The sequence below is a fragment of the Carassius auratus genome, chromosome 32, assembly GCF_003368295.1.
Source record: "Carassius auratus strain Wakin chromosome 32, ASM336829v1, whole genome shotgun sequence".
Lineage (NCBI taxonomy): Eukaryota > Metazoa > Chordata > Actinopteri > Cypriniformes > Cyprinidae > Carassius > Carassius auratus.
This window is the reverse complement of record NC_039274.1, coordinates 33,726,974-33,754,581: the sequence shown is the minus strand read 5'-3', so window position 1 is coordinate 33,754,581 and position 27,608 is coordinate 33,726,974. Positions and strand designations below refer to the sequence as shown.

Below are 27,608 nucleotides of genomic sequence, written 5' to 3'. Positions count from 1 at the left end.
ATAATATTATTACAATTTAAAATAACTTTTTTTTTTATTATTGGAATGTGCTTTAAAATGCAATGAAAAAGCTGATCCTTTGTGAAGCAATTTCATGGTCCTTCAGAAATCATTTCATATCAATGTTGACAAAAACTGATATTTTTGTAGAAACTGCGTTACTTTTTTTCCAGGATTCCTTGATGAATAGAAAGTTCAGAATAGCAGCATTTAATTGAAATAAACTTTTGTAAGAATATACAAGTCTCCACTATCACTTTTGATCAGTTTAATGCATCCTCGCTGAATAAAAGTGTTCATTTCTTTAAAAGACCCAAACTTTTAAATGGTAATGTAGATGTTGTCTAAGTGATATTTCACACTAGCCAGTGAGTCATTCTTACCGTGTGAATATTCTTCTCATCTGTTTTGTGTTCAGGTAGTGGATATCATCTCCACATGGAAAGCCCTCTCTCCTAAGCTGTGCTGTGACACCAGACCCCTGGTCCTAAAGGCCACAGCTGAACTTCTGGCATTAGTACCTACTTTAAACGTCAAAACTGAAGAATATGAGGCACGAGACCACCACCCCCTGTTTCTGATTGCTAGATGTGTGGCATTTTGAAGCGGTGTCTGAATGCATAGTTAAAAGCATGGTTTATTTCTCTCCACATTTGACAACCGGGACTAATCACTTCAGGTATTATGTCCTTTTCCTTACAGAAGTTCAGAAACGAGGCAGTCTGTGTTTTATGGGGCTACGCACTTAGTCAGGTGAGCGCTGACACTTTCAAAAGATAATGAAGGGTAGAGATGGCCAGGATAGCTGACCAATCACCCGGCAATTGCACCATTTTATTTATCTGCAATTTATTTAGTTATTTTATTCTAACAGTTCTGAGTAAAAACACTAATATCTAAAGCTTTATTGGCTTCATCAGGACCCAGAGGTTGCAAGCCCGGGTTTTAAAGCTCTCTCGGAGTACCCTGAACCGTCTCACACCATCCTACACTTGCCAGAGCAGGTGGGAATATTTGATAAATATCCTAGTGTTCACCTTTATATATACAGTACATCTGTAATGGAAATATGATCTCGCTGCCAGATCAGACCTGTACCAAAGCAGCCTGAAGAAGAGGATGAAGGGAAGGAGAATGAGAACGAGAAGGAGGAAGATGTTTCAGTGCCAGGGACGTCATACGTGAAGCTAGTTCGTCTCACACCACGATCTGTTTTACCAGGTATGATTATAAGATCATGGTGGCGACAGCTGACTTGCATTCATAGTTATTTGAACTACAAAACATATATATTTGTGTGCAAACTGTTAGGATATTTGAGTTATGTTGGTGTCATATAGATATCTGTACTATTATTAATCAGTGTGAATTGGGTTGTTCGCTTTATACTTAATACTTAACCTTCCTGTTCTGCTCATTCATTATACGAGGGACACATTCACTGTTATTTGGTTAGATAACAAGCCAGCTGGCTGTGTTTTTAAAGTGGCAGAAGAAATAAATTGGGGCAGATTTTGTGTACTGAAATTTAACATATCATAGACCCAAGGTGTGATCCTTTCACAGTTACTGTTATGTAATTGTAACATATTTCCATAATTTTACCGAGGTAATTTATTCAAAATATCTGGATGAATAAAACATGAGGCTGTGTGTGTCAGCCTACTTGCCTAAAAGTACAACATGCAATAGAAATCCACAATATGGACTTATCTTAGTTATAAAAACTTCTGCTAATTTTATATAAATGTTGATGTATTATTTAACCTTTAACAAAAAAAAATTAATTCATGAGTTTTGTTTTCTAATGCAGCCCTTGAGACCTTCCTAACGGCTCTAGTACGGCAGGAGATGAACCAAATGCCCCGTGGCGTGTACCATTCAGCTCTGATTGGGGTGAATTTGCGCTCTGACCAGGGAAAAACTGTATCTGGAATTCCTTCTTTTATGCTGAAAACATATGAGAAGAACAAGCAGCCCGGTCTGAAACCTGGCTTAGCAGGTACATACACTGTAGAAGAGTCATTCATCATTTTAAAATTCTTCTAGCTAATGCTTGTTTGTCACAACTGAAGAAATAACTCACACATTGCATAATTCTGTATTTGTCCTGTTAAATGTGCTAAATAAACATATACAATATGTTGGTTTCGATTGGTCTTTTTCAGCTGGGCTTCTACTCTGTTATGACCTTCCTGTTCAAACTGACAAAGATGGACATCCAATCACACGATTTCTTGTCAGCAGAGGGCGGAGTTATCAACAAATGTTAGCCACCCTTATTCATGAGGTACCTTCTAGCAAACACACAAAAACTTGAAAACTTCTGTTTTAAATTTAAATGATATTTTACCCCAAAAATGAGAATAGAAATGTATGCATTAATAATGACTAGTAATTTTTTTTTTTTGCACTGTATTTTCATATTCGGTGTATTTTATGTAACTGTTAATTATTGATAATAACTGCTAAATTAATTTTAAATAGCTGTAAGTCAGTTTTTGAAATTGTAAGCCAAAGTTTTAAAATTGCTTATTATTTTTCTTCATAATTATTTTACTTTCTTTTATGTAAAGCACTTTGAATTACCATTGTGTATGAAATGTGCTGTATAAATAAACTTACCTAATTTTTTTTATATATTATTAATTATACTATTATTTTAATTTACGGTCTCAGAATGTACAGTCAGATGTTTGTTTGAAATTCTCTTTTTTTCGTCATTGGTGACTTACTTTAGATCCTAATTTCTATAATTATTTTATCAAATTATGCATTTGATTATTTCATAAAATATTTCATTATTTGATTAAAATATGTACAATGATAGATAAAAATGTTGATAATTGATCTCGGTCTCTTCCTCTCAGGTGAACATCCAGCCGTCTGAATGGCATCGTTCTCTGCTCTTGCCCCAGGCCTGGCGGGGCTTCATGAGCCGGGCTTACCATGCAGCTCTCAAGGTGATTCTGTGGGACTTTTAGACCATCAGATCACATGCATAAGAATAAGCCTAGCTTTACAGTTACGATCATAGTTCATGTGATTAAACTCACTGTAATTATTGTCCAGGGTCGAAAGGCAGAGCTGGAGATGCTTCAGAAGCAGGGTAAAGAGAGCCCAGAGGAACTGCAGTACAAACAGCACTATGCCTGGCTCTGGTAAGATTCACTCATCCAGATGCATCTACAGCTCAGACTGGCCTGGTCCTGGACTACTTCTTCAAGGTTTTGGACTGGAAGATCAAATTTTGATATTATTATTATTATTAAGAATTAGGAGGTCAAAAAAGAAACATGCACCAAATGCCAAAATCCACCAAATTCACAGTAAGATCAGTAACACATGTATAAAATAAGCGGTCTGTATTTTCACTTCATCGTGACTTCAACAGTGGGGTCTGAACAAGACTACTGGAGAAAATGCTTCTATGTCTATTTGTTTCTAATTTACAGTAAATATTGTTAGGTTTTACAATGATAAAACAAATCATATACTTGTAGTTATGCTTTCTGATGATCAAAAGTTAGTTGAACTTATACAGTATAGCATGATTAAACCTCGTATATCTACTAAGATTTAGGTGTTATTTTATTATGAACTCGGTTTTGAATACAGTGACATTCATACAGTGCCTTTAGGTGGGGCCACTGCAAAGTTTTTAACACTGTAAGAGCAGATATAGTTTAGAGGTTTTATTAAAAATATATATAATTTTTTTTTTTTTTTTTTTTTTTTTTTTTTTTTTTTTTAAGCATTGCATATAATATATATATATCAGTTCTCACTAAATAGTTCAGGTGACCTCTCAAGAAGCACAGACGTCAAAGCTGACCCAAAAACAACAACTTGTAATGTGACCGTGAATTATATTGAATGGTTTTTAACACAAAAAAGCTTAGCACTTTCAGAAACTGTGAAGATTAATGCTGCACTGAAATAATGAAAGCCTCTAGTCTAAAGAGTAGAGTGTAATTGGAGCTTTGCACCATAGAGAGGAATGTGAAGGTATTATTTTATACGTCTTGCTTGTTGAACCATCCAGAGCTGTTGAATTGCTTTCTGAAATGCTTTCAGCTGCTTTGAAAAGCCTTTGAATGCAGACTGACATTTCAAAAGTCACATACGAGCGCCTGCACATCACCATTACGCAAAATGTATATCATTTTTCAATGTAAATCTGTTGGCATGTACAGGCTGTTATTGTTCACACGGTCTCTCGCCATAATATGCATAACCACGCAGTCTGGGAGAACGCCATCACTCAACCCCCAGAATGCCTGTCATTCAGCCAGTGAGTGATTGATGGGATATAACATGTTCGGATGACAGCCAGAACTTTATTCCCCATGGCATCACTGATTCTGGTTTGTTTCGCAGTCTTTGTGTAATACAGTTATTCCACTCCTGGCAGCTCAGGGCAGTCTGTACGCGGTCACGTGCCCTGAAGCATGCCAGGAGGGGTGGATGGTACGAGACCACTGAGATTGTAGGGTAACAGCTTTTGCCCCCCAGAAAGAGATGTCAATTAAAGATGGTTTAAACTGGAGGAAACGAGGTAGACGTGTCTGATTTTGTCAGAGTGGGGTCCAAAAAATGCTTGACCTTCTTAAGTTATATTATATGCATAACAATTTTGAGTTAAATGTTCCATTGAAGAATGAAAATAAATGACTTAGGATTTTTCTTTATCTCTTGTTAACTCCATTAGTTTGTGTAAGAACTGAAGATCAAGCGATCCTGTGTGATTTGAGAATGGTTCGAACAAAGACAATCTAGTGTTTCAGTGAAAGCAAGAACATCTTAAAACTGCACCTACAGTAGAATTAGAAGAGAATTCTTATGTCTCATTTGATGTCATTAAGTTTTGTTGCTTAAAATGTTTCAAAATCCTCCTGCTTTCCCATGTTTAAATTGGAGGAATCCCAGATTTTCAGTGTGGTCTCAGTACTTTGGGACCCCTTGTTCTGTATGAAGCCATGCACGTGGTCCTTGGGTCTTAAATCATTGCCTGAGGAGATGAAAGCTCTTCTTGTCAGTCTGTGGAGCACCTTAAATCATATCCCTCTTTCTGTCTTTCCTCAGGGTCAGAGACCAACTGACGGATGTGGTCAAATCTGCCGCCAAGTAAGTTACTAAAGCTGCTGATATTCTTAGGTTTGTAAGAACATCATAAGACCCTTGTTTTGTCTTTTCTAAGCTAAAACTTAGAACTATCTTTTTTTTTTTCTAAATGTTTTATTAGTAAACAGAGGGATTTGTAATCAGAATCTGCAGTTTGCTTTAATTCACTGTCGTCTTTTAAGAAAGTGTTCTCAGTGTTTTATCGATTAAATGTAAGCTTATAATTGCTCACACAATCCACATACAGTATTTGGGCCTAGTAATCATTCAGCATTGCTGCAGTGTGTTCTGTTTAAAATCACTCTATATGTGGATTAACATTTTATCTTTTTGTCTCCATTATGACAGAGATAGTCCAGTTGTTCAAGGTAATTCTATCCTGGCACTAAGTGGCCTGGCTGTTGTTTTAACCAGATATGAGAGCAACCTCCCTACACAGTCTGAAAGTGGACTTGAGGTTAGATGCAGCTTTATTATTTAGTTTCTGGTTACTGAGAAAAAAAAAAAAAAAACTTGGAAAACTTCCCAATAAACTGTCATTTTCTTTTCGTAGGTGGGTCCGGACTTCCTTCCCACAGTTCACTGGCTGACGATGGTGATTGACACACTGCTCAGCATTGTTAGCAGTAACAGTAACCCTAAAGCACAAGTCTTCCCATGGTTCATTCATGTGAGTTATAACTCCCTCAGGAAATCATTTCAATGATTTTTACAGATTCCACTATTGGTGCATTAAGGACACACTAGTTAAATCCTTCAAATATTATGTGTTCTTAATGCATATGCTATGAAAGTCTTTAATATTGCTCCTTCAGCTAGTAGTAATGCCATATTGGTAACACATTATAATAATAAGGTTTGATTTATTAACATTAGTTAATGCATCCAGAGCTAACATTTTACTAACATTACATAACGCAAATATAACTGCATTTATGTTGATAACTTCAAATTTTACAAATGTATTAATGTACAGTATATGTAGACCTACATGAATAAATACTGCATAAGTATTGTTCGTTGTTGGCTCATGATACCTACACTACTGTTCAAAAGCCTGAGGTCATTTTAGTTCAAATAAATAAATCCTTATGTTCAGCAAGGAAATTAATGAAAATAAAGACATTTAGAATGTTTCAAAATAATTCTAATAAATTATTCTCCTTTGATCTTTTTCATCAAAAGAATCCTGAAAAATGCATCAACGTTTAAAAAAATATTGAGTTTTCAATACAGATTTAATTTAAATTCAACATTTAGATGTTTTAATAGTGTTTTGATCAATTAAATGCAGATTTGGTGAACAAAAGAGACTTTTATTTTGAAAATCTTACCAACCCCAGACTTTTGATCAGTAGTTTGATGGGTAACAAATGAAACCTAACTGCTGCTTATTGTATTTTTTCCCCTTTATTATAACTCAAAACTGACATTCACATTTTAGCGCTCATACTCGGGTGAGAACACAGCGAGTGTGATCGCGCGCTCCTGTGCTGCTCTGGGGCTGGCGTTGTTGGTGCCGGTGCTGGTGACCTCGTGCAAAAAGAACATTCCTGCTATACTGGGCACCCTAGAGGCGGGACTGCCAGGCTCGCCCTCCGCAGACGAGTCTCAGGCACTCCAGTTTCACAGCGGCCTGGCTCTGGGCATGTTTCTAGCCTGGCTGCATGACGAGAGAGTCAGGTGTGTGCTGAGTGATCATACCATGACAGAGAACTCCAGTCTAGACAATTTGAATAGCTATATCATGTTTGATAAATGTTTAATTGTTTACTCCAGTGATATATCTGGGCAGTCGGTAGCAGAGCTGCTAGTGAAACATCTGGAACGACTGGAAGACTGTTGCTTTAATCCCAATCTGGAGTACAAGTTAGTCCATCGATTCTGATTTTAGTGTCTACTTCAACTGTACAACTTAGTTGCACGCACATCTACAACTTATTGCACACACATTGCATCTTCATTTACCAGTACACTAACAGACTCTTAAATGTCTGTTTGCTCTTTGTCTCTCTCAGTGCTGGTTGTGTGTTAGGTGTGGGGTTGGTACTCAGTTCTCTCAGTAGCAGTAGTCAGTCTGAGCGGGACGGTGTGCATGTGTCTCTAACGCTGGACAGACTCCTGCAGAGCCTGCAGGACAGCAGCAATATGAGCCGCATGCAGCAGGAGGTAAAACCATATTGACTTGAGTGTTGTCTTGAATCTTTACTTGAGAAATGGCTTGGTATTTTGATCCTTCTTAATGTACATTTCCTAAAAATTTTTTTACAAAAATGATGAAAAGCTAGTAATGAATAAATTCATAAAAATATGAAATTCAAATAAATAGATGATAGTAAAAACAATCAAAATACTTCATACAAGCATGTTCTATTTCATTTGTTTACCTTCATGTCATGTGACCATTAAGTAACATCCTCATCAGCAAAGCATGAACATGCAAATGTGTTGAAATTATTGAAATAATAGCTTAAAATCTCAAATATCAGGTAAATATCTTAGGAATGACAAGTATTTTCAGCTGACGAAAAGGTTTTGTAAGTCCTGCTTAAGCTGAACAGTGTTTACAAATTGACAAACATTGGTGTTGATGACAGAATTTTTACTTTAATGCAGTGAACGCACAACTTTTTTTTTCTTTCATTACTTACAACTAAATACTTTTAATGGCAGTCATTTTTGTGCATCTGTTCTGTCGGGTGTCAGGTTTTGGCCTATTCTGTGGCGTGTGTTGCAGTTTCAGCATTTAGTGCAGGCATTATTGAGGCCAGCAAGGCTGAGGAAAGCATGAACACACTGCGCACTCTAACAGAGGAAAGCCAACAGGTGAGAGCTGAAATCCTCTGTTTATAAGGAGAGTCATGCATTAAGATAAAAGCTATTTAAAATGTTAAGATGTTATATTTGTCTTCCTTGATTAAAATTTGTAGCTATTAATTTTTTAACAGTTTGGTTTTGTATTAAAGAAGATATCTTTGTTGTGTTTTTGTGCATGACTTTTTGAGACGGACTTTGTCATTTATTCTGTGTTTTTTTTTTTAGACACCAGGCTTTGCTTTGGCATTGGGTCTCACAGTGTTTGGACTCTCTTCTTTTGGTCATGGTAAAGCGGTAGACATCCAGCCTCGTCTGCTGGCTGCCTGGACCAAGATACTGCTGGCAGAGGTGAAGTCAATTATATTGGGCTCCAAATGCATTGTTTCCATATGTTATGCATTTTGCCTTTATGTATTCATGTAAGGCATGCTGGCCATATTTTTATGTGAGACAACCACTTTATTATCCATACCAAAGCTGCTTTGGTTAAAAAGGTCAGTGGGAAGTGGAAAGAAACAGTCGACTTCATGTAGATTGTCTCCCTGACTAGTGCCATAGTAAGTGAACGATATATCAGGATGTGATCGAAGGCACAAGTCCAGGATTTAAGGTTAAGTCTTTCTCTTCCCAGTGTCTTAGTTTTGATCTAGAAATCTCAGGCATCAACACTGAATCTCAGCTTTGATGAGGGAGAATCTAAACTGTAATTGTTTTTCTTTCTCCAGGGTTGTCCCACAATGCAGAGGCTGTCTGCCCTCAATGGACTGATCGCATTAGTGGGATCAGAGATGGCTCTCATTCAGGTAATGTTATTCGTGCTTATATCAAGCCTTGTGTTGTATTTGTCCATGGCAGGATGCTAGATACTGTGTCAGTGTAAGATATATGTGTCGCCATTCAGCACCTTCAGTGCAAGACTTGAAAATAAGACAGTAGGCGCCCTATTTTAACAATCTAAACACAGTGTAAAGAGCACGGCGCAGGTGCATTTTAACGACAGAAAAACGGTTGGCGCGCATGGTCTAAACAGGTTGTCCCTATTCTCTTAATGAGTAATGGGTGTTTTTTGGGCGTAACGTGCAATAAACCAGTCAGAGTCTCATCTTCCATTCGCTTTAAGAGCCAGTTGCACTCGTACCATGACGGATTTGCTATTTACACAGCGGAATTTGGCAAGCGCAAAGACATAGGCAAATTTATATATATATATATATTTAATTAGCCTACAAAAAATTAATTATGCATTGCAATCCTTTAATTTGTAATATTTGGCATGTTTGTGTGCTGCTGTGCGTCCCTGTGTTTAATAAGCAGTGTGTACGCTCTTTTAATAACAAAGAAAAAACATTGCGCCAGACTTTAGACCAGGTTTCAGTTGTCTATGGCGCAGTCTGTTTTTAGCTCCTTAAAATAGCAATGCACCTGAACACCTCTTTTTTAGACCAGCACACCCATGGGCGCACAAATGGGCGCAAATGCATTTGCTAAATAAACAACGTGGCGCTGGACGGGAAAATGCGAACGGCGCCGGGCTGAAACTAGCAAACACACTTGTGCTGCGCCTTGCGTCGCATTGCGCCGGGTGTATGATAAGGCCCTAGCAGTGTAATAAATCTTACTTCCTACAGCTGGAATGTTTTTTTCCCACCCTAGTGATTGTTGAATATCATAAAACATCACTTTCTCGTATATTACCCTACATTAAGTCCATTATCGTATGGTGAGGTGCCATTAAATGCGAGTCTCGTATGGGCACAGGCCTTTTCACCCACACCTGTGCCAGGGTGGTCCTTGTGTGGCAAATTACACTCCTTCCTGCCCACCCACTTTCCAGACACTCATACACACACACACACACAGCGAATGCCGTCTTGCCTTTTTAAATGCAAATGCCACTATACTTGGATGGTAGCCAGGAAGTGTCACTGGTGGGACTTGACAGAGGTGTGTGAGGATTTTCTCTCAGTGTGAATCAGAGCCTTGTGAATGTCTCGGATTACTCTGCCGTCCCACTGATGAAAAGATTTGTTTTAATGTTTCTTCAAGCAACTTAAAGTCACTGAATAAACACTTTAAAGCACATTTCAGCGCATTCAAATGGCCTCATCGGTTGGATTAAAAACTTGAGTGTAGCTCATTTAGCTGGTGACTGATCCTTTCAGATCTAAACTTGTGTAAATCCCCTCAAACCAGTGACACTAACAAACACGATTTTAACAACCGATTGTTCTCTTTTTAGTTCAACACTGTTTACTAACTTTGCAAGTACAGGTAAGAACGCAGATGTCAGCAATTATATATCCTTTGTAAAAGCTAGCTGCTGGAGAAAGGTGAATGTAGGCTATAAAGGGCAGTAACAGTAGCTGGCCACATGAGGGTACTGAAGGGTTAAAATGATCCAGTATGAGAATTTTGCTGTGTCCTAGGACCTTTTGACCTTCAGAAAGTGTGTTTTTATCTCCATTAGATGAAGAGTGAATCTGAGGAGTCCTCACAGCAGCAGAGCAGACTGAACGAGGTCATCCGAGCCATTACACAGGTTAGAAACCATGCATCAAAAATATGTTTCTAAAATTAAATATGTATACTGGAAGTGAAACAATGGTTTGAAGTAAGTTAAGTGTTATTTATTTTTTCTTGCTCTCATGCCCATCCTCCGCACTAGATCATCACTTTTTCAGGAACAATAGGTCTGCAGTCTAACGGAGCATGTCTGCTTGGACACCTGCATCTGGCCCACATGTCCAGCAGCCACAGTCGAACCGCAGGTCTTCTGTCTTTATTACAAACTACTATTGTTATCATTGTTGATGATAATAATAGTAATAATAATTAAATAATAATATATAAAAAATAATAATAATATTAAAACACATTATTATAATTGTTGTTTTTGTTACTTTTATGTTAATTATTATTCTTGATGTTAATAAAAAAAAAAATAGAGATCTTTTTGTTTGAACAAAATGTATAACGCTATTAAAAAATTTAAAAATGGTACGAATTTAAATAAATATTTTAAAAATAATATATTCGTTCCTGATGTAGTTATTAATCATAATAAATCATAGATGTTTTTAAATAAAAAAATAATAAAATCTGTTGTTAATAATAAAACGAATAATTACAAAATACATTTTAATACCATTATTATTATATATGAATACATAATAATAATTTTTGTTAATAATAATTGTTAATAATAATAATTTAAAATTGAATAAAATATATATTATTTATTGTATTGTTACTACTACTAATAATAATAAAAAATCATCTTTATATAAAGTACTGATACTGTACAAATGTTCATTCACCGCTGAAGAAGCAATAAAACATACTTTTTCATCCCGCTTTAACAGTTCCTCAGGACTTTGGTTATCTCCCAGAGAAAAGTGTCATCCGAGCTTCAGTAGACTTCATCACCGAAGCGGGAAGAAAAGGTAACGCACAATCTAATGCTAATATCTAATAAAAAGTGATTCCATTGCTAACTAGAGTTGTGATCGTCTACAGGACCTGAGTTCACTCCTCCACACCTGGTGAAGACGGTGCTGGCAGCGTTAGTGACGGTCGGTGGAAGCTTCCAGTATCCTCCAGTCAACTGGAGCGCCATCCTCTCTCCGCTGATGAGACTCGGCTTTGGTGAGCTTCCTGTTCGTCAATGAATTTTCTGTAGGGAATGCCCTACCGTGTCATTTCTGAGGATGTATGGTGTTGAAGTGCTCACCTGTGCCTGTCATAGGAGAGGAAGTGCAGCATCACTGTTTAGCGTTAGCTGCCAGTCAGGCCCAGTCTTCCCAGAGTGCCGCACTTTTCCTCGGCATCTGGCTTGTGCCTCCCCTGGTTCACAGTCTGAGTGTGAGTATTTCTCTCTGTGTGCGTCTCTCGTGTCTCTGTCACACATCTGTGTCTCTTTGGTGTCTTCATACAAGACTTATTGATGTTATAATGCTGGGTATTTCAGTTTTCAATTGGTTAATTGTCACTGGCGCTCTTTAGTGGTAGGCTAGATCTAATTTGTACTCTTTTGTTAGTCATTATCCCTTTTGAGAGCTTTGTAAAGTCTAATGCTATTTTCAGAGATGCTTAAAAGTAAAGTAGTAATTAGTAGCTAATTAGCTCATAATGTTATCATCTGTTAGTAGTTCATCATGGCTTTCCGGCTTGCAAATGTCATACTGTTTTGTAATTTTCTCTCGGTCTGCTGTAATTTTCTCAACATCTGTACGCTCCACAGATGCACTCCAGGGCTTCTCTGTACGAGTGCCTGAACTCCTGGATGAAGCACGTGGCTGAAGACAAACTCCAGGTGTACGTGGACAGTCTGGCAATCCAGCAGTTTGTGCCTGACACACGTCCTCAGCGCCTGCCCCTGTGCCTGTCCATCCTGCGTGGGCTGTCCAAAGCCATGGCGGTCCCCAACCCGCCCCAAAACTGCTGGACTGCCCTGTGCTCCACCACTGAAAAGATCTACAACCTCTTACCTGATAATATCCCTGTATGTCCTAGTAGTCTGAAGATGCTTTATAGTCAAACGTGTTGACTAAGAACTCAAATGTTTAGCCAGTTCTACTTCTGTCCAGTGATATTTTTGTGTTTTTGGGATGTTCTGTAGGCTGGTGAGGTGCACCTGTATGAAGCCATGTGTTCGTGTCTGTCTGAACTGAGCGACACTGAGATTGACCGCATACTTAAAGTAACTGAGGTATTATATAACTCTGTTCGTGAATTACAGCTTTATAAATCTGATTGTGTTTAAATGTTTCATCATGATATGTAGTCATACGATCTCGCCTTGGGGTATTGAACCTATTATTTTACTTTGCAAGCACAAGATGCATAAAAAAAGATGATAATGTCTGAGGGATATCCAAATGAAATGCCTGATGTCTTTCATTAACATGTACATGGTGAATTTAACAATGAATCGCTGATGCCAGCGTTTATATTTCTTTATAGACATTTTCATAACACATTAGCAGAACCTCTTGTAATGTATTTTATGTTTATATCTTCATCCCTAACCATATGCTTCCAGCCTCTTGTTATTTTATGAAAATATGACTGTAGTAGTAGTTTAGATGTTCTTGCATCAGCAAAGACTTTGATTCATTTATTTCCATTATTACAGAAATTTGACCTCCAGGCAACATGTCTTAAAAGGATCCCGAAATATATATATTTTTTGTATTTCTAAATTGTTGGTTTCAGTAATGAGGCTCATTTATTACAATTTCTCTCTCTCTCTCTTGAAATATAATGCATGCATAATGCGTAAATGTTTGCAGTGATGAATAGTTATGCTTTCATCCATGGAAAGTTTTCTTCTCTATTCATGATAATTAATGATAATCATAATCATAAGAGCATAGTACAGCTTCTGCTGTTTTGTAATTTATCATTGTTATATTGCAGCCATTTCAGAGCAATTTACAAGTTAAATGGCTTGCTGAAAGGTACTCTGACAGTGGCTGGAGACATTAAATCAACAGATGTACAACCCCACACAGTTCGCCCTTGTTTGTTGCTCCCTCTACAGGCTAATGTGGAAAAAACAGCTTTCATCCTCTGCTACCTGACCTCTAAAGGCAGAGTCCCTCTGCTCGGACTCAATGATGTCATCAGTACCATCCTCCAGGTGGGGAATAAGAAACGAATCAGCTGGCTTCTCCTGCAGGCCCTCCACCAATCACGCTTCGCCTCTAGTCCCAGTACAGGTATCTTAATAATACTAATGCATATACTAGTAATATATATATATATATATATATATATATATGTGTGTGTGTGTGTGTGTATAAAAGCTGGCTCAAAATATTAATACAAATATTATAGTACTGATTCTTATGTTATCAATTTACAAGCCACTTCCATTAACCATTTTAAGCGCCTCCTTTCTGATGAACTTGCATCATGTTATGTTGATTCAGAAAGCATATTGTTTTGTCTGTTTTCAGGGGTCTCTAAACGAATGGAGTGGCTTTTGGAGTTAATGGGGCACATCAGAAATGTTGCATACGGATCTCCTTCTGTTAAATGTGTCAGTGTTATAGAGGTATGTTCAGTATAACTGCGCTGCAAAATCTGTTGCTTGTAATTTATTGGGCTCTGGTGTCTTTTAGCTCGATTTACAATCATATGTGGATTTGTCTCTTTAAAGAGTAGTCCCTGCCATCTGCAAAGTGTTTTTGGTTGCCTTGCTGTAGGTCTAATGATAAAAACACAGCAGCAGGAAGCAGGATACTAGCCGTGTCTGTCATCATTTTGCAGGGAACAGACTTCCTCCTCGGTGTGTTTGCTGCAGCAGTGGTGTCTTGGGCTGATCATTGTGCTCCGCTTCTCATTGGAATCAGGGCCCAGTGGTTTCCCTGGGAACAGTCCTCTCTGACAACAGACCTGTCCCATGACCTCTGTGTCAACCCTGCTATCACAGAGCTGTCGGTCGCGTCATGCCTTCTTGCAATCCCATGCAGCATGAAAAAACTACTCTGCAAAGAGCCGTGGAAATCCCAGTCACAGAAGGCAAGGCAGCTTTCATCTCTCGTTTTATAGTTTCAAAATGTGTGGTTCTGCTGAAGGTTTTTTTTAACTCTGCTTCGAAAAATACAAGTAGCACAATTTTTTGGTATTGATGTCCATTGCACAGATCCAGTGAATTAAGATAGAAAATTGTAACCTTTTCAAAAGTTTGGGGTTGGTTTTTTTGATACAAGTCTCCTTTGCTCACTAATGCTGCATTTAATTGTCAAAAATAGTTAAAACCGTAGTGGTGAATATTGTTGCAATTTAAAAGTCTATCTGATTTCTATTAGGATATACACTCACCTAAAGGATTATTAGGAAAAGGGTGTGGTCCTGGTCAAGACAATCTCCTGAACTCCAAACTGAATGTCAGAATGGGAAAGAAAGGTGGTTTAAGCAATTTTGAGCATGGCATGGTTGTTGGTGCCAGACAGGCCGGTCTGAGTATTTCACAATCTGCTCAGTTACTGGGATTTTCACGCACAACCATTTCTAGGGTTTACAAAGAATGGTGTGAAAAGGGAAAAACATCCAGTATGCGGCAGTCCTGTGGGCAAAAATGCCTTGTTGATGCTAGAGGACAGCACACTTTAGGCTCCTTAGTGCCAATTGGGCATCGTTTAAACACCACAGCCTACCTGAGCATTGAATCTGACCATGTCCATCCCTTTATGACCACCATGTACCCATCCTCTGATAGATGATAATGCACCATGCACCAGCTCGAATCATTTCGAATTGGTTTTTTGAACATGACAATGAGTTCATTGTACTAAAATGGCCCCCACAGTCACCAGATCTCAACCCAATAGAGCATCTTTGGGATGTGGTGGAACGGGAGCTTCGTGCCCTGGATGTGCATCCCACAAATCTCCATCAACTGCAAGATGCTATCCTATCAATATGGGCCAACATTTCTAAAGAAAGCTTTCAGCACCTTGTTGAATCAATGCCACGTAGAATTAAGGCAGTTCTGAAGGTGAAAGGGGGTCAAACACAGTATTAGTATGGTGTTCCTAAAAATCCTTTAGGTGAGTGTATTTAAAATGTTTATTTCTGTGATGCAAAGCTGAATTTTCAGCATCATTACTCCAGTCTTCAGTGTCACATGATCCTTCAGAAATCATTCTAATATGCTGAATTACTGCTCAAGAAACATTGCTCATTATTAACAATGTTCTGAAACTTTTTTTCATAATTCCTTGAATAGAAAGTTTAAAAGAACAACATTTATATGTATTGTTTTGATCAAGTTAATACTTCCTTTATAAATGAAAGTATTAATTTCATTAAAAAAACAAAAAAAAACTACAACTTACCAACCCCAATCTTTCTTTCTTCATGCCATCAGTTCATCGACTGGCTCTTCAGTATTACAGAAGGTCCTAAACTAGGTTTCTCTGAGACTGCCTTACTTACAGCCAAAGGTGAGACGCAATGTTTTAGTCAAATTATTAGTGTTTTAAAATTCTGTAGATAACAAGAAGCAAAAGATTATTATCTGATTTGAAGCAAAAGTATGTGACGTACAGTACAAATCTCCCATTTGACTCATTTGTATCTCATTCCTTCTTAGCGACTCTAATGGCTCTGAGATCCAGCTCTGAGTTCAAGAAGAAGGGTGTGTGGACCAGGGCGTATGGTTGGTGACCTCCCTGAAAGCTGCCACACACCAAGGACACCATTTGTTTACATGCATATTCAGAGTTGCATAACAAAGCAAATACTTTCTAGTTCCAATACTCAAGTGATGAACCCATCTGAAACCAGATTGAACACTGACATGTTTAATAGATTGAAAGTGTGTATACCACATTATAGTAAGAACAAAAGAGAAATGCATAAAAATGGCTTTAGAAAGCATAATTTTCCACTTTCATGTATTGCTTGTAAAATGTATTGAGCGTTTTTCTGTAACCAATTAAGTTTGGAAAATAAACATCTGTGCCACACCAAGTTTATTTTTCTGCTCAAAGAAGCTTGTGCTCTGTGCATAACTGTACTTTCAATAAAGACTTGAAATCCAGCTCAAGCTGATTTGAAACTTTGTAATTTATTGTTTCCTTTAACCGAAAGCCTTCTCATTCAGGGGAAGTAGGGGAAGGACAGGTGACACTATCTGTCAAATCTCCCAAACGAGTTTGAGGAATGTGGACACTCCATATGTTCTATGAATAGTCAGAAAGCTCTCGGATTTCAGCAAAACGTCTTACAAATTTGGAAAGACACGAGGGTGAGGGTTTTCGTAACTAAATTCCAAAAAAGTTCACATTTGATATTATGAGTCATGTTTTGTTTGAAGACTTGTAAGGTTCTCATTGCATGAAACTGTCAGGCAAATCTGAGTTTGTTTTGTCTCCATCTGCTTTTAAAGATGATACTCTCCTCATTTCCCTTTCCAGTTGTGTTATACACATTTTCACTCTGTATTCAAAACAGCCGGTGAAGTAATATCAGGATTATTTTACTAAACCATTAAAATGTTGTTACTTGAAATCAAATGTAACACTATATTTTAAGGACCAATTCTCACTATTAACTAGCTTCTTATCAACATGCATATTACTGACATCCTGGCCATTTATTAGTACTTCTAAAGCACATATTAATGCCTTATTCTGCATGACCATGTCTTAGATCCCTTAATTAAATCCCATACCTTAACTTAACGACTACTAACTATTAATTAGCAGCAAATAAAAAATTTATTGGGGGAAAGTCTTAATTAATAGTGAATATGTGTTCCTTATTCTAAAGCGTTAACAAATTTTTACAAAAAATATTTTTTTAAATGTTGCCACCTAATGCACTAAAATAACTAAAACTAAAATATAAATTGATGAAGACTATAGAGACATTGAAAAAAAAAAGGAAAATACTCAATTATATAGAAAACATACTCATAAAAAACTATAGTAGCTGCTAAAATAACACTGAGTAATACTAAGTAATTTTAAGGTCAATGTTGTCAGTATTGTTTAGTTTGGACAATACTACTAGAGGAATGAGGATGTAGTAAACCTAATAATTTCATATTTGCAAAGTAAAGATCTCTATGAGCAATTTCAGTTGGGTTTTAGATCAAATCAGCACAAAAAAAAAGCTCTTGTTAAAGTTGCAGATGATCTTCTCCTTGCAGCAGATTCTAGTCTATTCTTATTCTTATAGATATTATTGTTGTCTTCGATACAATTAGTCATTCAGTTTTATTGGAACAGTTCAGTTGTATTGGAATAGCTGATAATACACTTCTATGGTTTTTATAAGTGACAGGAAGCAGTTTGTTCAATCAAGAGCGTGTTACAGGGGTCAGTTTTGGGATCTGCTTTTATTTATTATTTGTATGTTACCCGTTGGTCACATTTTTTGCACGTACTGTATTGCATCAACACATTTTTACACTGATAATACACAATTGTAAATATCCACAAAACCTTCTGCTTTCGATCCTCCTCCTGAAAACACTAAATGTTTGCAGTATGTTAACACATGGATGACTAATTACTTTTTAAAAGTTAAATACCAACTAAACTGTGGCCCTTCTTGTTGGGTCTAGATCCGTTTTATCCTAACCTCAATCTTTCACCCTGCTTATCGATAGCTCCCTGGTTAGTACTTCCACCCAGGTGCAAAGTATTGGTATTATATTTGATTTGATGCTTTCTTTTGGTTCCCATATTAATAATAAAAAATATGGAATTCTTTGCCACAACACATTTGCAGCTGGATTCTATTTCCCTTTTCAAAGCTCAGATTACAACTTAACTCTTTAGAATAGATTTTAGTGATTTGATTGTTTGATGTGTGTGTGTGTAGCTGTGTATTTTTATATCCTTTTATGCAGTGTCCTTGATTTTCTTGAAAGGCATCTAACAATTAATTATTATTATTTATATTATCGTTATTAATATTATATGGTTTTATTGAGTTTTTGTGTGAGATTTATTACTATTTTTATTTTTACAATTATTTTATTTTTTAAACCTTATTGATTATTTTTCTTATTCACTGTGGGCTATAAGATAAAAATCTCTGTAAACTGCTGTGTACAGTATTTTTTTGTGAAAATGCTAGTTTTCAGATTTGTGTGTCTACCGTTATTCTAATAGTAAGCTGGAAAACAAGATATGCTAATTTAATTGATACAAACTAAATCATTTCCACATATTTTAATGACTTTATTGATTCGAGTGAATAACAAACTAGGTGATATATACATTAATTTTCATTTTTTGTTTCTTCCAATGACGTACTTGTAAACGGCTTTAAATGTGTTTGTAGTTATGTGCTTTCTTTGAGTCTTCTGATTTGCCTTAATTAGGCATTTTAGGAAAATACATTTTCCTAAAATTCTTTTTTTTCTGGAATGACTGAAGAGGCCTGACACGTCAAGGTCACTCTCAGTGTTAAAGTGGTCTTGGTTTTCATTGGTCTGTTCGTGCCAGAAATTTGTGAAAAGGTGTGGTAACAAGTCCAGCAATATCCTGAAATAAATGGAGAAGCCCACATTAATTCTGAATTCTGCTGCAGTGGAGATCATCTAGATGGACATGAAGGCTTCAGGCACTGTGCTGCTTTTTTTAAACCTCTTTGAGCTGAATGTCAGTGTCTACAGATATCACTTTTTCGTGAACGAGACTTGTCATGGCAAGAGGCACAGCAGCACTGCAGAGAGCACTATGAAGGTCTATGAGCTGATGGGAAGAGGCCTTGGAATACTGCAGACAAAACTACACTGACCTGGCCATAATAACCACGGAAGATATTATGGAAGAAGCAAGGATTAACAGCACAGGAGCAGATTCAGATGAAGTGTGGACTGGACTGCGCTTTCTAGCTGGTCACTGGTTTTGGGTAAATGGAGCCGGTCTTGGATATAATGTCTGGTCTTCAGATGGAGATCCAGTTCCCTGCCATGAACCAGCGCTGTGGAGTTTTACAGAACACAAGGGGTTTGTAAACCCACAGATTGTGACCGACGATTCAACTTTCTCTGTGACGAGAAGAAATACAAAGATTGACTTGATTTTAGAAGGTCAGAAGGCAGATGTGACAGTATCAGAGGATGTTCTTATTGTATCCTTTTTCAGAAACTTTCATTGCTTAGCTTTTAATGGAACATCATGATAAAATCAAACTCTGTTTTCCTAAAACTATAGCCGTATAGAAAGAACTGTAGCTTATGACATTCACGTACCATGTCTAACAATATTTTCATTCGTAATACATTGTTTTTAGCAGCACTCTGGTTACTGATATTTTAAATTAGTAAATTTTCAATACTTATTTGTGAAAGATAAAAGCATATATTATTATACTATGTTATATCTGATTTATCCTCTTTTGGAATCAATTCATCGGTGAGCATCTAAGAGTTCTGGCAACATATAATTGCTTTCTTGGAGTGAATTTCATTTAGAAACGTATTAATAATAATGACAAAAATGTATTAATTACTTCTAGGTTGTGTTCAACAATGATTTTTAGCTGCGTGCTGGTATTAGTAATAATCTGTGTGGAAAAAAAAAAACAGCAAACATATTTTTATAAATGCAAATGCATGCTTACAGGGATATTATTAATCAAAATATGGCATGTGTATGTTGTTTGAAGTTGTGTAGGCTGCGCTTGAACACAATGAGAAAGAAAATCACAGAAGATTTAGTACTTAGATATTCACATTTGAATCAGAAGTAGTTCTTGAAAGGGATTTTTAAGATATTGTATTTTTATTAAAGCATATGCATTTTTTCAGTTAAAATGTATTTGTGTTGTAACCGATAACATGTTGAAATACTTACAACCGTACCAATGAACAAACAAACATAATCGTGTTTCAACACAGAGAGGAGTTCAACAAGACACTCCGTCTCCAACATAATACTCCTAAGGTTCAAATGTTTGGCATTGGTGAATGGGAGGACCTGTATGATCATTTCTCTGCTTAGTCTTTCTTCAGCTTCTGATTCCAGCTCTCCAGAGTCTCCTTCCTTTCCTTCAGCAAGAATAGTACCGTTAAACTGGATCCTTCAACACAGTGAGATGAAGACAATCAGCTGAAACACTCATGACATCATGCATGTAGTTGATAAATAATGAGCAAATGTGCAAAAAAAACCACAAAAACAGTGGCCATACTATGATGTATAAATGTCACTGCATTACATAACAAAATACCACCATATTAGATTATTTTAGTATTCTGACATTTTCTGGTTAAAGATTAGAGGAACTAGTGCATGTGACTACAGTTCGTTAAAAGCAACTGGAAAAATCGTGATATAGCAAAAAGGTTTGCTAAGTCTGATATTTTGTTTCAAATACCGGTAGACTGAAATTCAGATGCTTGTAAGGTTTCTAAGGCAAATCACATTACTTTACCTAATACATGAAGGAGTAACCAACCCATAAGGATGTATGGGGAATACATGTATATTGATGCAGGTACTTTAAGCCGCACTGAATCCATTCCTTCAGACTCAGACAAGTATGGCAACATATGGAAAATGCTTATTCCTAGAATAAAAGAAAGAGAATGAAAAGATAATGTGGTTAGTGACTGAAAGCTGACCAAAATAGTTTACTCTACCGAGGCTCATTGTTCTGTAATGAATGAAATGAGCTGTGATCACAGTTGGGTATGCTGCAGCATTACTCTTTCTCAACACATTTCCTGACTAACCATTAAATTCAACATCACTATACTCTCCATAAGACAAGTGTGCTCAGATCAGCTTTCAATTTTTTATTCTTAAGACTATTTGTGCAGGCCCAGAAAGGTCTGTGGTCATGTTTCGAGCAACAGTTTTAATTTTACCATGTCAGATTGTAAGAACAATGTAAAAATCTGAAAACTCTGCTGCGCTGAGCAAGAATATCAAAAATCATATATTATGTTTACAAGTTTAATTAACACACTTGAGGCTGGTTCTAGGGTGAGCAGATATCCGGGGCTTAGCCCACAAAAATATTAAACAAAGTAGATTTGTTTTTTTGTTTTTTTATTGTTAAAAATATTATGCACACTATTTTGTTTATATAATAATTACATTCAAAAGTAAACTATTTATTGAAAGGCGGGGAAGAAATTAAACCTTAGGGCTGTTACATAGTCAACGCGTGAAACGCGAGCAAGCAACGCGAGCGACGTGCTCCCTTTCATAGCCTAAACAGTGGACGCAAGCATCACAGGCGATGCGTGTATGCAATACACCCCTCACACAACAGGGGTGGTAGAGTCGGGTGATATTAGTAGAGTCGGGACGCGTGATATTCAGCTCACAATGGCAACTGAAGAGGAGTGTGTAGCTGATTTTACATCGGCGGTAACAAAGGCAACGCAGAGATTAAATGTGGATGAATACGTATAAGTTCGCATAATTTTTCCTCTTCGCCCGCCATTGTATTCAAACCTTCTTCTTCTGTAAACACAATATACTTGAATTAATGTACAATACTTGCAATGTAGCCCCCACCGACAACGCATAGTATTGCATCCATCGGCGCATCGCGTATCAAAAACTAGGATGACACATTTGGCTACGCAACGACACATAATGACGGCCGAAGCGTAACGATGTGTAGCCTCGGGGACGCGTATGCGTACAGATGCGTTGACTATGAAACGGCCCTTAACCATTTTTTCAGGGTTAAGAAATATTTTTATTATCAAACCTATATATATATATATATATATATATATATATATATATATATACCGTTTTTTTTTTCGGACTATAAGTCGCACCGGAGTATAAGTCGCATCAGTCCAAAAATACGCCATGACGAGGAAAAAAACATATATAAGTCGCACTGGACTATAAGGAGCACAGGAGCACTGAGCAGCATAGAGCGCCCTCTCGCGGCTGTAGACGGTAATGTTTTCTATTGGTTCAGGTCTCATAAGTCATTTCTCTTGGTTCATTTCAAATTAATTTTGATAAATAAGTCGCACCTGACTATATGTCGCAGGACCAGCCAAACTATGAAAAAAAGTGTGACTTATAGTCCGGAAAATACAGTGTGTGTGTGTGTGTGTGTGTGTGTGTGTGTGTGTGTGTGTGTGTGTGTATATATATATATATATATATATATATATAAATATATATATATATATATATATATATATATATATAAATATATATATATATATATATATATATATATATATATATATATATATATATATATATATATATATATAAAACATGATGGCCATTTAAGTATTTCACAAACTGTGAGAATGTTATTCAAAATAATATTATATTAATTATAATAACACTGTACCTTCTGTGACAGCAGACAGCAAGTACACTGGGATCGAGAGCGTTTGATGCACCCATAGCATTTTAAAATATGGTGTGCCTATGAGGCAAAATAACTCATGTGGATACCTGTAGAAAAAAAGAAAGCTCTGTTGAAAAACCTACAGTAGTATATTAGGTCTTCAAAGCACTACTGAAAGTCCTATATTGGTGCAACAGTGAAGTGTTTATAAATGTTATTACAGTAGAGTAAAGCTAATAAAGATGACCTACAGAATTACTCTCAGAAGCCTGCATGCAAACACAAAAGACTCAAACCTTAGTAGGCCCAGTATATTCCACAGATAAAACTGGACACACACCACTGGTTTGCTCTGAAACTCTTCCAGACTGATGAGGAGAAACAGAAGGACATTTCTCTCCATTACCTATAAATGGAAAACTGCATTAAGAATAATAAAGGTGAACAGAAATCAAGTAGATTAAAAACTCTTTAAACCTATAGCTCTAAAATGGACGCATTTTTTTATTTACTTCCTTATGCACTACATCCTATGCACTTCCTTCTGACTAAATTATGATCTACAGCCAGAATTGGGGAAACATTTCATTACAGCAAAAAAAAAAAAAAAAAAACGGAAACTAGATTTTGAAATAAAAAAGTGAGAGAGAATTTTTTTTTTTAATGAGCTTTTTTTCTACTTCTTAGATGCAGTTGTGCAAATTCAAGCTTTGTACATTTATTGCTGTAAATTTGGTCTTTATATCTCACCTGCATGAAGCGAGGGAAAAGCCTGCACTCCTCAAAACCATCTGCAATATGAAACAGTTCTAACAAAGACAGAAGCTGACAAGCGCCCATCATCACGCCCACAAAATAGAAGGTGCCCGCCTGGGCATCTAAGAACAAAACACAAGTTATCAGTAGAGCTTTGTTTCACTTGATTATATCCATTAAAAATGCAAAGTAATACTTTAAGCTCTGATATGTGTGGAAGTCATGAGCTCTTTCATAAGAGTGTTCTGCTTTGGTTATTACACAACTCTAAACAGCCACTTGAGTATTTCTCAAATAACATCTTGAGTACAATTGGTAGAGATGTAAATAAACTAATATCCCAGATTATTTACATGAGCAGACACTTCATAACTGTTGCTCACCTTCCCCAAAAGAGAGAAATCTGGCTGTCATGTTCGTGAAAATCCATGTGTGTCCATAGAACTGAAGCAAGTTGTACGAAAAGAGGTATGTGAGACTGAGGCTAAACCTGCAAAAGATTACATTTTCAAGTAATAGACTTATGCAGCATATGAAAAGAAGTCATTAATATAGCCCTCTTCAAAATTATCCAACAACATGATGACGAATTTTAGTGCGCAGTTTGTTGAGGTGCATTTCGAGATATTTTTTTAGATCCAAGCGCAGTTAGTTAAAAGATTAATTCACTTCCAGAATAAAAATTTCCTGATAATTTTCTCACTTCCATGTCATCCAAGATGTTCATGTCTTTCTTTTTTCAGTCACAAAGAAATTAAGGTTTTTGAGGAGAACATTCCAGGATTTTTCTCCATAGTAGGCTTCAATTGGGAACAATGGGTTGAAGGTCCAAACTGCTTCAAATGGCTCTACACGATCCCAACCCTTGAAGCTGCTCTGAAACTGCAATTTGGTACCTCAACCTGTTGGCACCATTGAAGTCCATTATATGGAGAAAAACTGGATGGATGTTTTCCTCAAAAACCTTATTTTCTTTGCGACTGCAGACAGAAAGACAAGAAAATTTGAGATGCCATGGGGTGAGTATAATATCAGAAAATTCTTATTCTGTAAGTGAACTAATCCTTTAACTGTCAACAACCTTCAAGGCATTTTAAACAAAATAGGGTCTACATTTATTTATTAGGCTATTTCTAAATAATCCATAATAAAAATGACTTGTCAACGTGAGCCCGACATCTCGGCTAGCGATCATCCATGTAATGTAATCTGACTATTCTGGCTAGTAAAATCCCACTTGACAACAATGTTGAAATATTTATATGTATTTCTACGTAAACAGAAGCTTCAACAGCCCATGTATTTGCTTTGACTTCCTGGTAAGTGGGAGGTTAAAGGTGCTGTATGCAGGGGCGTAGGACTGGGGGTAAACCCAGTACTGATTACGAGGGCCCCAAAGGAAGAGAGGGCCCTTGAAAAGTCTGGAATATATATTTTCAGGGGGGGGGGGGGGCATTAGGACTGCCTATGAATAAGGCCCGGGATCTTGTGCAGCGCCCAGGTGGGAAGGAAGTCGACCGCGTGCCGCCATCTTGTAGCAGAACTTCACTTGCGTTAGCATCCCATTGACTCCCATTCATTTTGGCGTCATGTCCATTAATTATTTCTAAAGAAACACGAAAATGTATAAAAGGCTCCATTACCTTGTATCTTACTTTATCTTCCCGTAGAAGCAGTTTTTGTAAAAAAAAAAATAGGCTAACGACTGCGTCATAACCAGCTACTCTCTGTCATAGAGAAATTACCATATGGACAGGAGAAGAAGCTCACAGACAATATTTTACTGTCTATGAGGCTATCAGGGGGACGTGGAGGTATAAAAGGTCAAGGGAGATAATTAATCAGAGTAGCTAACGTTACTTACTCCTGCTCACTCACGCCAAAGAACTCCCCGCTCAAGCTCGCCGTCTCTGCAAGATTAACGATGGCAGTTTGCCCGCACAGCTACTAGAAGGTTTACATGTCAGACAGGTTGCTGACTTCATCAAGCATAGTTTGAGTCTGCATGTCAGAACTGGAAGTGCTAAAAATAGCTAAAAATGGGATTCACTTGTCTCAATTGAGTTCCAATGGGGTCGCTGTGTCCATTTCTTTTACTGTCTATGGCAGCGCCCCTGGCTGTATGTAAGCATAAAAATACCATAATATGTTTGCGAATATTTAAGAAACATGCTAAGTTAACATATTTGTTTATCTGAAAAACAATGCTACAGTCAGTTATTCTTCTTTGAAAATGTGCGTTCAGGGCCGTAAGGTCGGTGTTTTCTTTGGTGGTGAAACCCTCCCACTGCCAGTTTACCCAATTGTATTTCAGCACCCAGGGTTGCCAGTTGAAGGAAAAATCATCATATTTCATATCATTTATCATCAAGTGCGATCATTCTTGTTCGTGTAGCCAATCTGGCAACCTGCTTGTGCGTCAAGTCTGAGGAGGAGGGGCCGGTAGAAGAAAAAAATATCTCCAATATTTTGAATTTGGACTGCAATACTTTTCAAGCACTCGGTGTCAATCCTACATACAGCACCTTTAAAGCCTCAAAAAGATGTCGTCACATAACATACCTCTTCCACTTCACTCACTTATCCCCCATTTTTTTAAAATCCTAATTTTCACTTTAAAAACAATAAGGAGAAGTATTGAAAACCATACGCACAAGTTTCAATCAGTTACGATATGCCTCGTATAAATAAATCTAACTTGACCGCGCTCGGTGTCCTTCAACAGACGCGTGCTTTCATCACCTGCACATAGAGAGCAAAGTTTTTAACAATTCCTCAGTGTTCCGGTTTTAGGGAGGACCTTTTAGAACGCGCCCCATTCTACTATGCTGTTTTGGGGCAACAACACACACTCAAGAAGCTTTTAGAACGTTTTACTTTGTTTCATTCATTTAGTTTTCCTCGTTGTTGTTTCTCTACATTGTAGTAATGGTGCATCGGGGGGAAAGACAGCGACTAAGTTACATGAAACACAGCTGAAATGAAAGCCCCATGTGCCTTTTTATATCTGGCGATAGGACAGACTGTTTTGGGTGAAGCTGCGCGCTAAACATCGCCATGAATGAATGCTGAATGATGTCAACAATATACGCCGATTGAACGATGCTGATATTTACCTCATTCCTCCCAAGCGTCCGTAGTGATGAGACAAAATAAGACATCAAGAGTACAATCAAATGTGTGAGGAAGTTCTGCTCACAGCAAGTATAGGTCTCTGCAGGAAAAGTAATGGGAGTTACCAGATCAAGGTGTTTTTACACCATGATACCTGATTGGTTGATGTAATAGTGACGTTAGGTTTAGGGGTGGGGTTGGGTAAGGGGGATCATTTAGATTGCATGATTCAGAAACACCCAGCAGTTTGAAAACACCCACATGGTGATAAACGCCCGCTCACAGAGCTCCCCCTCTGACGTCAAGAGGGCAGATCCACACAGCACACCCTGAAACCTTGTGGTTTTTATGTTTGGCTCAAACTTTCTTTTGCAGTTGTCTTTTGCAATCGTTTTAGTTTACTTGCAATATAATGACACTTTTAATGATATTCTTCATTTCAGTTTTAGTGTTGTTGTTTTTTCTGTTAAAATAGCTCGAATTAATTTCAATGGGGCGGCGCTAGGGCTGGGTTAAGGGCGCTGAAGCACCGATGCCATCTACGAATCATCACTGAGTTATGCGCATTAAAATAATTTATATTAGTAACACATATTTTCTCTCTGCACATCCAACAGTGTTTGCTTGTATTGTTATTGAGGCTCGTAGTGCAATTAGTGTATAACTTGGTCGCTGTACATTTTTTAAATTAGGTTATTTGTTACTGTCACAGTCACTGTGAAGCAACATAGATGTCTTGTCTTCCTAGCACACGAGCATTTAGACATTTGGCAGATTTTTCTTTGTGTCAGGGCAACAATTCAATTAACAAAAAATAAAAAGTAATTTAATTGTCTGGTTAATATTGTCTTTTTTGTTAACAAAAATGGTTCCTTACTGAATGAATTTGTGTTTTCGAACGAATCGAGTGATTCAGTGATTCACTGATCCATTCATAAAACAGTTCGTTCCTAAATGAGTCAGTCGTTTTACTGTTAATTTTAATT

At 37.2% G+C, this 27,608-nt stretch overlaps 2 protein-coding genes across 3 annotated transcripts in view; one reads left to right on the top strand and one right to left on the bottom strand.

Moving 5' to 3' along the window:
- The window catches only part of LOC113052267 (focadhesin-like), a 40,994-nt gene extending 24,491 nt beyond the window's left edge, over positions 1–16,503 (top strand). The window contains exons 16-44 of the mRNA XM_026216685.1: positions 419–553; positions 703–753; positions 921–1,004; positions 1,086–1,221; positions 1,814–2,002; positions 2,169–2,290; positions 2,871–2,963; positions 3,073–3,161; positions 5,086–5,127; positions 5,473–5,581; positions 5,678–5,794; positions 6,569–6,807; positions 6,904–6,993; positions 7,143–7,293; positions 7,831–7,950; positions 8,167–8,289; positions 8,667–8,744; positions 10,409–10,480; positions 10,607–10,709; positions 11,304–11,384; positions 11,458–11,586; positions 11,687–11,802; positions 12,182–12,442; positions 12,560–12,649; positions 13,484–13,661; positions 13,902–13,999; positions 14,215–14,466; positions 15,818–15,893; positions 16,043–16,503. Of these exons, the coding sequence (XP_026072470.1) occupies positions 419–553; positions 703–753; positions 921–1,004; positions 1,086–1,221; positions 1,814–2,002; positions 2,169–2,290; positions 2,871–2,963; positions 3,073–3,161; positions 5,086–5,127; positions 5,473–5,581; positions 5,678–5,794; positions 6,569–6,807; positions 6,904–6,993; positions 7,143–7,293; positions 7,831–7,950; positions 8,167–8,289; positions 8,667–8,744; positions 10,409–10,480; positions 10,607–10,709; positions 11,304–11,384; positions 11,458–11,586; positions 11,687–11,802; positions 12,182–12,442; positions 12,560–12,649; positions 13,484–13,661; positions 13,902–13,999; positions 14,215–14,466; positions 15,818–15,893; positions 16,043–16,116 (3,498 nt within the window). The 3' untranslated portion in view covers positions 16,117–16,503. The remainder of the gene's footprint in view (positions 1–418; positions 554–702; positions 754–920; positions 1,005–1,085; positions 1,222–1,813; positions 2,003–2,168; positions 2,291–2,870; positions 2,964–3,072; positions 3,162–5,085; positions 5,128–5,472; positions 5,582–5,677; positions 5,795–6,568; positions 6,808–6,903; positions 6,994–7,142; positions 7,294–7,830; positions 7,951–8,166; positions 8,290–8,666; positions 8,745–10,408; positions 10,481–10,606; positions 10,710–11,303; positions 11,385–11,457; positions 11,587–11,686; positions 11,803–12,181; positions 12,443–12,559; positions 12,650–13,483; positions 13,662–13,901; positions 14,000–14,214; positions 14,467–15,817; positions 15,894–16,042) is intronic.
- A 3,671-nt stretch (positions 16,504–20,174) lies between these two features.
- On the bottom strand, positions 20,175–26,743 carry LOC113052266 (very-long-chain (3R)-3-hydroxyacyl-CoA dehydratase 4-like). Of its 2 annotated transcripts, none has more exons than XM_026216683.1 (7): positions 26,625–26,743; positions 23,892–23,998; positions 23,503–23,630; positions 23,049–23,158; positions 22,753–22,859; positions 20,848–20,982; positions 20,175–20,493 (listed from the first exon to the last, which is right to left on the bottom strand). In XM_026216683.1, exons 1-7 carry the CDS (start codon positions 26,627–26,629, stop codon positions 20,411–20,413), a joined length of 675 nt encoding a protein of 224 aa, XP_026072468.1. In that variant the 5' UTR covers positions 26,630–26,743; the 3' UTR covers positions 20,175–20,410. The 2 variants fall into 2 exon arrangements, with proteins under 2 accessions (XP_026072468.1, XP_026072469.1); XM_026216684.1 differs by lacking the exon at positions 26,625–26,743 and adding an exon at positions 26,163–26,182.
- Positions 26,744–27,608: the final 865 nt, after the last annotated feature.